The sequence below is a fragment of the Athalia rosae genome, chromosome 4 (assembly GCF_917208135.1).
Source record: "Athalia rosae chromosome 4, iyAthRosa1.1, whole genome shotgun sequence".
Taxonomy (NCBI): domain Eukaryota; kingdom Metazoa; phylum Arthropoda; class Insecta; order Hymenoptera; family Athaliidae; genus Athalia; species Athalia rosae.
The window spans coordinates 6,059,697-6,071,297 of NC_064029.1; the positions used below are offsets into that span (position 1 = coordinate 6,059,697).

An 11,601-nucleotide genomic window follows, 5' to 3' on the forward strand; every position below is an offset into this window, starting at 1 on the left:
AATCGATTCTTATAAATACATTTAAATACAATGTGACGATTTAAATTTTCAAATAAAAGTGTTGCATCTAATTAACCGCGCGAGGTATCCGTTATAATTCAGCACTTGCCGTGTCAGAGTTCTTAAAATATGCGTTGAATTACCCCCCTGCATACGTTCGCGTATACTCGAAAGCTCCTACGTATAGGTGGTACCTACATAACATTAACGTCTACACGGCGGTATACATCTCTTTTCCGCACCGCGTCATTTTCTCTCCTAAGTAAGTAATGTATATAATACACGTGCGTATCGTCGCACACCGATATGCGTGCTATAGCTGCACGCGCGTCGCTTTGTTTCCGTTGCGATTTCAATATACATTCGACGCTGTATAAATAAATGCACCGCTTCGCGAATTCCATATACCCGCATCCGACTGCAATCCATATACGTAATCGCACTCACGTACGTAATGTGCGGTAAAACGATTGGGTACGACCAAAAAAACGGAGAAAAAAAAAAAAAACATTCCTTCCTAATAGTTTCCGTCTCTGCAACTCGGGGACGTTAATGTCACGATAATATTTTCGCACCTAATCTAGCCGGCTGGTTACAAGGGACTGACGTCGGTAGAACAAGGTGCAGCAGGACCAGAAGCACATTAGAAATACAGGAATACAAGACGGTCCGCTGACGGTCTGAAGGCTGCAACGGCGCGAAGGGCGGCGCAGGGTGAAAAGAAAGAGTGGAAAGGGCGCTGAGGGGGGTAGGGGGGGGCAGAGGGGGGGGGGGAGGGAGGGAGGGCAGGGCGAACTGTGAAAAGCAAAAAGGGCGCTTAAATTATGCAAGCAAACGTTCAGGTTGTAAAGAGCGCACGGTCCGAAAGTGGTGACGTCGCACTCTCCGGAGGTTACGTTATAGTATGGAGCGCGTTACAGGGTACCTATGTATGTATACGGTGGTGTATCAGGGAGGAAAAAAGAGGTTCTCGGGGGATGAAGGTGGAAGGGCCGCGCTAGGGGCACCTTTGCCCCGACGCAGCTATACGACCAGTTGCCGTTGTGTAGGTTTCGTTACATGCAGCCTTGCCGCGGAGCTGCTCTCCGTCTCTCTCTCTCTCTCGATTTTTTTTCTCCCTCCATCTATTCCGGCTACCTGTCGGTCCTAAGCAAATATTTCACAGCCATTCAATCCAATTTGACACAATGGAAAACACGAATCAAATTAAATGTATCTTAGTTATGGAAAACATCGGGATGCAGTCAATGTAATTTTTTCTTATTTTTTTTTTTTTTTCTCTTCAACTTTCATCCATTTTCCATATACTTTGGATACATGTCCTTTTTTTCAGCACGGGGTGCGCACAGGTATACGGTGACATCCACTTGTCATGTTGATGCATTTATATATGCGGGGGGGGGGGGGTGATGGTGGATTTCAGATCGACTACTACTTTGTCGTATTATTCGCTACACTCGACGACGACGATGCATTTCACGGATGAATGATCCTCGTTCTTTACTATTAATTGGACGGGGATAACCGCTACTGTATATTACGTATGTATATCGTACGTATAGGTATACCGTATAAATGATGTAGAACGCGGGTGCTGCCAGATCCCCCCGCGTGGTAGTGCAGCTTCTTCAATCAACTCGATTTACATATATTCTATACTTGTATACACTCTTCCTGAATTAATGGCTATTATTATACAATCGTATACACCCATTACATTATACTCCGACCAAGGAAGATCCTTGGGAATTTTTGAACCCATTCATAGCACACGGATAGGCATGTCATACACGTTGAACAATTTTCTGTACATTTTGCAAACACAAAGTAGAAAATTCTTTTCTTCATACAATGTGCCACGAGTACAATGTAACGATCATTTCGTTCATCGACCAAGAAATTTTTAAACTCTCGCAGAGAAGGAAAAGTTTCACTTTGAATTTGTAACATTGCACATATCGGGTCGAAGTGCCCGTTGGTATTCCTCGTATGCCTATAATATCAATCATCGATACCGGTCGTGACAAATACTAACGTTCAGCGGCGGTGCAACGGAGGTGGTTAGGAATACCGTTCGTGTATAAAATGATGTCACGTAGGTACAATAATTAAGTAGATGGTAACCGATTCGATACGGATACCGGGGTTTCGATGATTTCGCACCTTCGCTCCGGGAGTTTGTCGCGACGTTACAGCGATTATTAGCACCGGGTAGGTACGGCGATAATTCGGCCTGTTTAATTCGACGACGATTCGAATGGGTCGACCGCGTTCGCGATAGCGGGTACCTTGCCGATGTTCTATATATATATACCCCCGTTGCGCCAGTAACTCCCTGGATCAGAAGTCGAGTGCACGTAGTAGCCAGGAATCTACGACCTAGTGCATAATACGGCTACCTGTAGCTCGCATTTAAATGCATCAAACCGCCTCGCGAGTCGAACGAGCTTTTTTTTCCATTCCCTCTTTCGAATATTCAGGTTCAACGACGCCGCGATTGATCGATACGCTTCACCCCTGCCAATCAATTATCCAAATGACGGTGCAGCCCACCCCGCGCTCAAAACAAGTGCAACCGAAATTTCGGGGGAGAGGGGGGGGGGGGGGGCGAAAAGGATTAGAAACGAAAAAAGAGAGAGAAAACGAATCGCGGGATGTTCGGGGACAACTCGGCGCAAGGGAAGACGTCGTCGTTTCTGACGATAAAGAGGAGCAACGGCAACGACAAGGGCAACGGCAGGAGCGTCAGGATCGTCAGGAGCGGCAGGAGCACGAGCTGGAGGCACAAAGGCGAGGGGTATCGCATTGACACTGGGCACCCAGAGGGGAATGGTGTTTGGTGGGGGTAAAAAATAGGATGGGGCACCCCGAGGTGACGCCTACCGTGACGTAGCGTCGACGGCCACCTTGCTTACCCGACCAATGGGACGGTTGTTAACAAAGGTGGGGGTAATTTGAGAGCCACCGCGCGCAGGTCTTGGGCTGCCGGTGGAACTTCGGGGACCCTTGCACGAGCTGGGCACAGGCAGTCAGTTGCTCTCAGCTACGACATGCATAACGCATGAGAGCGATCTCTCTCTGTCACGAACGTAGTAAGAAGTACGATACGGTGGTGGCTCGTACCTGCGAAAATATCTCTGAACCGCAGATTGAAAATACTTTATTCGTGAGCGGTGGACGCAGTGAATTCTCTCGTTTAATTGTTCTCGTTAAATGCGTCGTGATCGACGAGGTGTCGTACCCTGCGTCGAGGGTATCGTATCTTCCGGTTCAGTTCTCGAGAGTTTCGCTAAGCTAATCGGGACCAGTGATCGTCGTCCGGATGTAGAGATACGCGTGCCCCGTGGTACGCTGGACACTGCTTCTGCAGCGCGGACGTGTGTCGATTGAATTCGGCAGAAGATAGAAAGAAAGAAAGAAAAAAATATATTAACAACCACCACAAAAGAGTGTACATTGTGGTATCATTGTTTAAAGGGATAACATTTGAACCATACAATCAACAGAAATGGACTCACCGTGTGTCGTTTGGATTGTGTCTAATAAAAAAGTGCTACGTGATTACGCTTTGACAACGCGGTGATCTTGCAACAAGACCCCTAAAAAAAAAAGTAATTGGTTTTTTTTTTTTCAACCACCAAATTACTCCGATATTCGTCGGACTCCTGAGTGAGGGTGGATCGACATCACACGTACAAATTCGACGGAGATGTAAAGATCCGTTCTGCCGATTGTTGTTGTGATCAATGAAAACGAACGAGTAACATTGTCGCTTGGACGGCGATAGAGTTTTCAAAAAAAAAATCGTTTGGATTTTTTTTTTTTTTCGCGACGGCAGAGAGACGATAAAAGCTCTCCTCTTCATCTCTCGTCGTTGACACTCCGAACGGGGGAGGTCTTCCCCCGGCCCAGTGTCGGAAGAGGTGGCTGGAACGCGGGAGTCGGAGAACAGGGGCCATCGGGTCTTCGGCGATTAATTGATCGGCCGGATACAAGGGAGTATCGTCGCACGTCGCGTCAAAGGACATTCGAGAACCGGGACCAACACCTAGGTGCGGATCTCGGGCAAAAGGCGAAAGCACAGCAGGGTGGCAGAGCCGAGCCACCAAGGCCGGGACGTCGGAGTAGATGGCTGCTACCACGTACATGCCTGTTAGTAGTGCAGTGTCCGCTGAGCTGGATGGTGGTTCCGGATCCGGGATCGGGATGAACATCGCCGTGGGTGGCTACTCCTCGGGTTCGCCCCGCAGCGCCGCTGACGCCGGCGAAATGAAGTACATGCCCGCTCCTCAGCATCACCATCATCATCACCATCACCACCAAGTTTCCTCGTCACCGACGCCGAACGGACTTTCGCACCCGGCGAGTCTCAGTTCGGCCAATCCTTGGGTCAGTCTTCAACCGGGCAGCGATCCATGGGCGGCATCCATGGGGATGCACCACACGACCCACCACCCCCATCACCATCCGCACCAGGCGAACACGACGCTGGACGTGAAACCTCTGGCCGCGGCGTCGGCGACGGATTCCGTCCAGGGGATGCATCACAGGGGGCCCCATCAGTCCCCGGGGATGGCCTCGCCGCATTCCTGGCACGCGCCCGTCGTACCCTCGGCCCATTATAACCCGAGCGGCGGAGCGGCGTCTCCTACGACGCTGCAACAGTACCACGCGGCGATGAACGGGATGCTCCATCAGCACCCGCACCAACATCCTCACCAACTGCACAACCATCAAGCGGGACTTCCGCACCATCTGAGAGACGCGCACAACCACAGTCCGCCCTCGGGACACCCTTTGCACCCAGGACATCCGCTCGACAGGGATCACAGTGCCGGCGAAGAGGACACGCCGACGTCCGACGACCTCGAAGCCTTCGCCAAACAGTTCAAACAGAGGAGAATCAAGTTGGGCTTTACTCAAGCCGACGTCGGACTAGCCCTAGGTACATTATATGGAAACGTGTTCTCGCAAACGACGATATGCAGGTTCGAAGCGCTCCAGTTGTCCTTCAAAAACATGTGCAAGCTCAAACCACTGCTTCAAAAGTGGCTGGAAGAGGCGGATTCGACGACGGGATCGCCCACGAGCATCGACAAGATCGCGGCGCAGGGTAGGAAGCGGAAAAAGCGTACGTCGATCGAGGTGTCGGTGAAGGGTGCCCTGGAACAACATTTCCACAAACAGCCGAAACCGTCGGCGCAAGAGATCACTTCGCTCGCCGACAGTCTTCAACTCGAGAAGGAAGTGGTGAGGGTGTGGTTCTGCAACCGGCGGCAGAAGGAGAAGAGGATGACTCCGCCAAACACCCTGGGCGACGGTATGATGGAGGGTATGCCACCGGGACATCAAGGTCAGGGAGGTCTTCACCAAGGATACCATCCGCAGGATCATCTCCACGGATCGCCGATGGGTCACAGTCACAGTCCCCCGATGCTCAGCCCTCAGGGTCTTACGGCACATTCCCTTACGGCCCACTAGCGTTCGCCGGGGCCTTCCCCACTAGGCCTTGCGATAACCTCACAGGCAAATTCTTCTTCGGAAGGTTTGCCACCGTTCTATCACCACTATCTTCAGGCGCGCACGAGCTACTCCACATCGTAGCTGATGGTGTCGGTATTTGACGGTTCGGAAGATTGGTGAAAATTGACTCACGGGGTTACTATCGTTACACAAGGCCTGCCAAGTACGGCGGGAAGGCTATCTATTTGTACCAAAATGTATGAAAGTGCCACGATCGAATATACGGGCTTTTTCGTGTTACCGCGGACAAAATGGACTGTTTCAAATGAATTATACTATGGACGGAAACTGAGAAGAAGACCTCCGGATCGTTTCTTCGAAAGTTTTGTGAAAATAATTTGGTGATAAAAAAAAAAAAACCTACTCGGGACTTTGAACCCTTCTAGGATCCTGGTGCCGTGAATGCGTTCATGTATAATAACGTGATAATCAAACGACCAAAAAAAAAAAAAAGAGGAAATTGAAAAAGCACGGGTAAGGGATGATCCTTTTACCGATCATCGCGATGCTCCCGTTGACGAATAAAAATTTTCGTTTAACATAAATATAGTTATTTTTACAAAGTATTGTGCGAATTTGAGTTACAATGTAACGCAAGAGCCGAAAGTTGATTTGCGTTTCTATTCGGTGAAACAAAACGTTTTTCAAAAAAGCACATCCTCTTACTTGACCGTCGCGAGAGGCAAATATTCGAAGAGAACAGAGAAGAAGAAAACCAGATTCAGAGTTTTGACGGAGTTCAAAGTTCAAAGTTTCGCCAAATTATTTTCGAGTGCAATCGTCAACGTTTCAGGATAAGTTTTCCGAAATGTTTCCGTTAACGTAATTCTGTTCCGTGGTAACTCGAGTGCCGGCTGCTATACGTGGACACTTGTTTATGTTATTTAAATTTGTTGAAAATGAAAGAAAAAAAAAAGAAAGATTACAAATTCGAATAACTTAAACGAATAAAACTAAAAAGTTAGAAATTATTGTTCCGAGAGAGACGATGTACGATCTCGGATGGAATAAAGATAAAAACACTAAAGACTACACTTCGCGAGTGAAACAAAAAAAAAAATACCTATAAAATGAAACGTTTTAATCCGAGCGATTGGTGGGTGCGACACAATTTTGTGCAAGTATATGATAATCGCGGAGAATCAGGATTCAGAAGTCAATTCGCTCTTCTGGATTCCTGGACTCTGTGGATGTATGCGGAGGCTCGGATTGCCGTTTTAACTAACGTAGGTGTGCCGCCGGAGTTCGCCCGTACGGGCGAGCCGCGACCGGCCAATGATGTAATATAAGTAAATATGGACTGTAAATAACGTACCACATAAAACTAATAAGTTAAGTGAGCATGCGTCGTCGCGCGTTGAACAAAAAACGAAAGAGAAGCAGTCAAAAAAAAAAACCAGAAATGCAAAACAGGAAAAAACCGAAAAATTTCAATTTAAATTATAGAAATAGATAGAAAATAAAACCAACTTGCAATCAACCAATCAACAAACCTACGAATGACAAAAAAAAAAACAAATAATGATTAATCAAACGAGCGACTTAGCGACACACCCCCTCCCACGAAAACCCCTTCTGTATAAAGTAAGTATAGAAAATATAACAAAGATGTCGAAAGATTCTATGTATATTATTATTAACATTTGATTATTATATATATTCTCGGGAATAGAATGCAAAATGAGAAATTATCGCCTTAGAATACCATTATATTTATTTGTAACAATTTTTTCCCCCTCCCCCCCACCTAACCATCGAAATTTTCCTTCAATTTTCATACGTACGCGGGACGTGCACTCAAATATTACGTTATACGATAGCTAGATATACATATGTACTCACGAAAATTTTCTTCCGTTTTTCCTACATCATTTCTCGGCATTATAAATAGCCATTTACCGCGCTGCAATTCCGAACACACGTCTATAGGTACATATTATAAACCAAACTAAAATCCATGCCAGAATAAATTCCAATTAGTCTCAATTACCCGTGTTTAAGTTTCGTCTATGCGATAGTTACATGTCCGTTAATATACACGTATGCATGCACGTATATACGTAACGTATATTCGTACTCGTCGCGGTGAGGGAGACGTCATGGTAATTTTGACAATTCGAGACGGGTACCGTTGCCCGTCTCGCCCGCGTCTTCCAAGTCGTCGTTTTTTTGAGTTTTTTTCCTTTTTTTTTTTACCTCTCTCATATATTATACAGGTTTCCGAGTGAATTTACCATTTCAGAGAAAGAGAGTCGAGAATTTTTTTGAAAAAATAAAAACCACATTTTTTTTTTAAATTATATTCACGTACACATAAATATATCCAAAGTAGATTCTTGTTTTTTGTTTTTTTTTCACTTCAAATTTATGTTTTTTATTCGCCATTTCGAATGCCTGAAGATATACGCGTTTCCAAGTTGCACTACCTATTAGCACTTTTTACGCATGCTTATGGTACATGGGGCTGCGTGCAGTGCAGTCTACACTTCGTAGCATTTTTCCAAATCAAAAGAACATGAGAAAAAAACGATCGGTCGATAATATCTAATTGAACTCAAGTGCGAGTAAATTTTTGTGATCTCACTTTGCAATCTGGTTCCTGCAGATTCCATATTATATTTGTGTAATATTAATATTATTTTATTTTTGAGTTATCGATTAAACGAGAGGAAAAAAAAAAACAAAAAACGAGAAAAAAAAAAATGGAAAACGACAAAAAAAATATATTATATAACGAAATAATAATTAAAGAGTAATAAACACATAAATGACGATGATGAAGGAAGAAAAAAAAAAAACAGAGTAAACTTAATGAAAAAAACAAAATAAAATACGATTTTTTTCCAATTCTGTACATACTAGGATTATTATGTAACAAAATGAAAAATGTGAAGTCCTGTTGACGGTAGTGTAACTATTCGAAGATTAATAAAGAGAGAAAAAAATTTTTTAAATAATAAATAAATGAAAATGAATAATTAAATAAAAAGGGAGGAAAAAAATGCAACACATGTTTTTAATAGAATGGCGGTGGAATGTGCGATCTTTTTTTTCTAGTTTTATTCTTATATGTTTTTGTGTTATTGTATACGCATGAAATTGGTTTTTCTGATCATCATCAGTGGCGACTGCCCTCCTCTGTAACCCTCGCCGATCCGAAACACACGTATTATGTAATTATAAATGTATCGAAATTGAAAGATTAATGAAATATACTTGTTGCAATGATCGCAAGTGTTTTTATTCTCTTCGTTCTTTTGGAATCAAAATCTCGCTGTCGGTAGAAAAGTTAAACTTGCGTGTAATGTTATATTTATTTTGCTTCGGCTCTTCTCAAATTATGCGAATAAATATTTATAGATATTTGATATGCGTAATTGCTATACACATTTTATGTTAACACGCGAAAATCCATGACCCGCGAACGAATTCGCACGAATCTTAATTTTCCGAATATTCTTTACATACATACGTAATATAGTCAGTTTTCGAGAAATAGATGCACCTTAAGACCGATGCGAAAAAAATTTATTCAGAAAAATAGAAAATAATTAATAGCCAAAATCAGATTATTAATCACATCATCATATTTCTCCTGCAGTACAACGATCATGATTTTCTGACTTGTCTTTCTTCTCTCAAATCTAATCAGATTGAAAACAGCGGTCCAGATTACCCAGATAAATATCTTATGTGATACGATACGTACGAAAAGAGCTTCTTCTTTCTTTCCTCAAATTGAATAATCCGATCAAATAATTTTACGTTAAATCTAATCGTTATTAATCACATACCTACTGCATACAGATGTGCATACACACAATATGGATAATTATGCACATAAATTACACGGTGCAAATACATGCGGGTGGCGGTATGGTCAGTTATAGATGATCAGAAAAACCAGACACATTTAGAGAAAAAAAAAAAATACTATATGAAATAAAGTAAAGTAAAATAAACAAAAAAAAAAGTAAAAAAAATGAATAAATAAATAAATAATTAAAAATTGTATAACGAAAACGTGGTAGAGAACTTATTAACCAATATGGAGAGAAACCATGGCCCCCGAATCAAACCTATAATATTAAAGAAAAAATTTTATCTAATTATTATATAATTATTAAAGGTAAAGAAACATTGTAAAATTTTTGTTTATATATTATTATTATTATATTATTGTCATTATTATTATTATGATTATTATTATTATTATTGTCATTATTATTATTATTAATATTATTATTAATATTGTGAGAAATGAAAAATTGGAATATGATTAAATACGAATAAAAAGCAAAAATGGAAAAAAAATTAATAAAAAAAATATACATACGCATTGTAATTAAAGGAGTCGAACGTTCGTTATAATATTATTATACATATTATATACTTTGGTTTTTGTTATTTCAATAAAACGTGTGTGCAGAGTGTGGAGGAATATTATGCGATTATTATGTGATTGGATGCGGACATTAAAAAAAAAAAAGAAAAAGTGAATGCGATTAGCCAATAGGAGCCGTACTGTTGTTTGTAAATAAATAATTGAAAAAAAATACAAAAAAAAAAAAATCACTAATGGAAAATACAATAAATGAGTATGTAAACAAAGTTGTAAAACATATTTCACAAATTGAAGAGTTCAATTTTCATTGACAGTATAATAGATGTATAATAATGAAAGAGAATACGTTTAAAATTTGTAAAAAAAAGGAAGTAAAATAAAAAATATATCAATGAAATTGAAAAAAGAAAGAATTTGCAAATTATATACCTATACACACGCATTTGTACAAATATTGAAATTGTCATGCCCGTAAGTATAATTGTTCCATAAAATTTCGTAGAGGGGGACTCGATTTTTTGATTTTTAGCGGAGCGTAAAAATCGTGCGGAATTTTTTTTTCATCGGTTCAAATTATACGCGAATAGGTATTAATAATTTGACACTTTACAAAGGCGATGATGATGCCGTTGAACTCTTCAATTTAGCGTATATAGAGATCCCCGCACAAATACCACCACAAAATCAATGAGGAGATAACGAAAAAGACAACCAACTTCCCCTTGTATATTATTATATTAAATATTACTTATATACTTAACGTAAAACTATAAAAGAGAAAAAGAAACGAAGCAGAGAAAAAAAAAATCAATCTGGCGAGTGGTAACGTTTTGTTAGAATGGCAGAAACTAAATTACTACTGAATTTTAATTAATAAACGAGATGAAAGTATACAATAATAATCGGCTTGGGCCTATTTTTTTCCATATATATTTACACATAATTGATCACACGTCCCAACCTTTACCCCGTTAATTATTTTCCGTATATCTCATGTATTTAACTTGAATTTGAAATTTTCCCAATCGAATCGAAATCACGCTTTCATTCGTACGCAAAATATTATTATTTGCCTTATGAACTGCGTTTACAACACGGGGCGCAAGTTTTCGTACTAAAAGCGTTATAATTTTATATTTCCATCGGGAAAATGTTTTCAAAAATTTTCTGCCATTACATCTCGCCAAATCCGAAGCCGATGACCAAGAAGAGATAACCAGATTTATCCAACCATGCATGATTAGGTGATCCGATGATTTTCGGAGTGAATTTTCAGCAAGCTTTATTCGAAACACACAAAAAAAAAACAGGAAGAATTTTTTTCCAATTACAATTGGGTAATTATCAATCGTGCGTGATTGCTGATACATTTATCTATTGGGCCAATCACTGCCGTGGTTACGCATCATTAGGTTTACCATATAATTCGTACATTGAAGCGAGCAAATTTACATAAAGAAAAAAAAAAAAAAAAAACCAAATAACTGAATCAAAAAAATATACATACATTACGCGAGTCACGCAGGTGATTACACCTCTACAATATACAGGTGAAATAATAATTCTATGTAACAAAACTTGAAGGTAAAATTTACCGCACCGCGAAATATGCACCGTAAAGTTATCAACGCAAGATCGTTTTTTCGATAAAATATACGGATAATTTATTTATTTCTTTTTCTTCATTCTCCTTTTTACTCTCTTAGCTGCACGCGCGTCGAGCTCGCGATTAA

At 41.1% G+C, this 11,601-nt stretch overlaps 1 protein-coding gene across 1 annotated transcript; it reads left to right on the forward strand.

The window, feature by feature from the left end:
• The first annotated feature begins 2,993 nt into the window (after positions 1 to 2,993).
• LOC105692748 (POU domain protein CF1A) lies at positions 2,994 to 9,522 on the forward strand. Its single transcript, XM_012412167.2, has one exon. It carries the CDS (start codon positions 4,129 to 4,131, stop codon positions 5,479 to 5,481), a length of 1,353 nt encoding a protein of 450 aa, XP_012267590.1. The 5' UTR covers positions 2,994 to 4,128; the 3' UTR covers positions 5,482 to 9,522.
• The last annotated feature ends 2,079 nt before the right edge of the window (positions 9,523 to 11,601 follow it).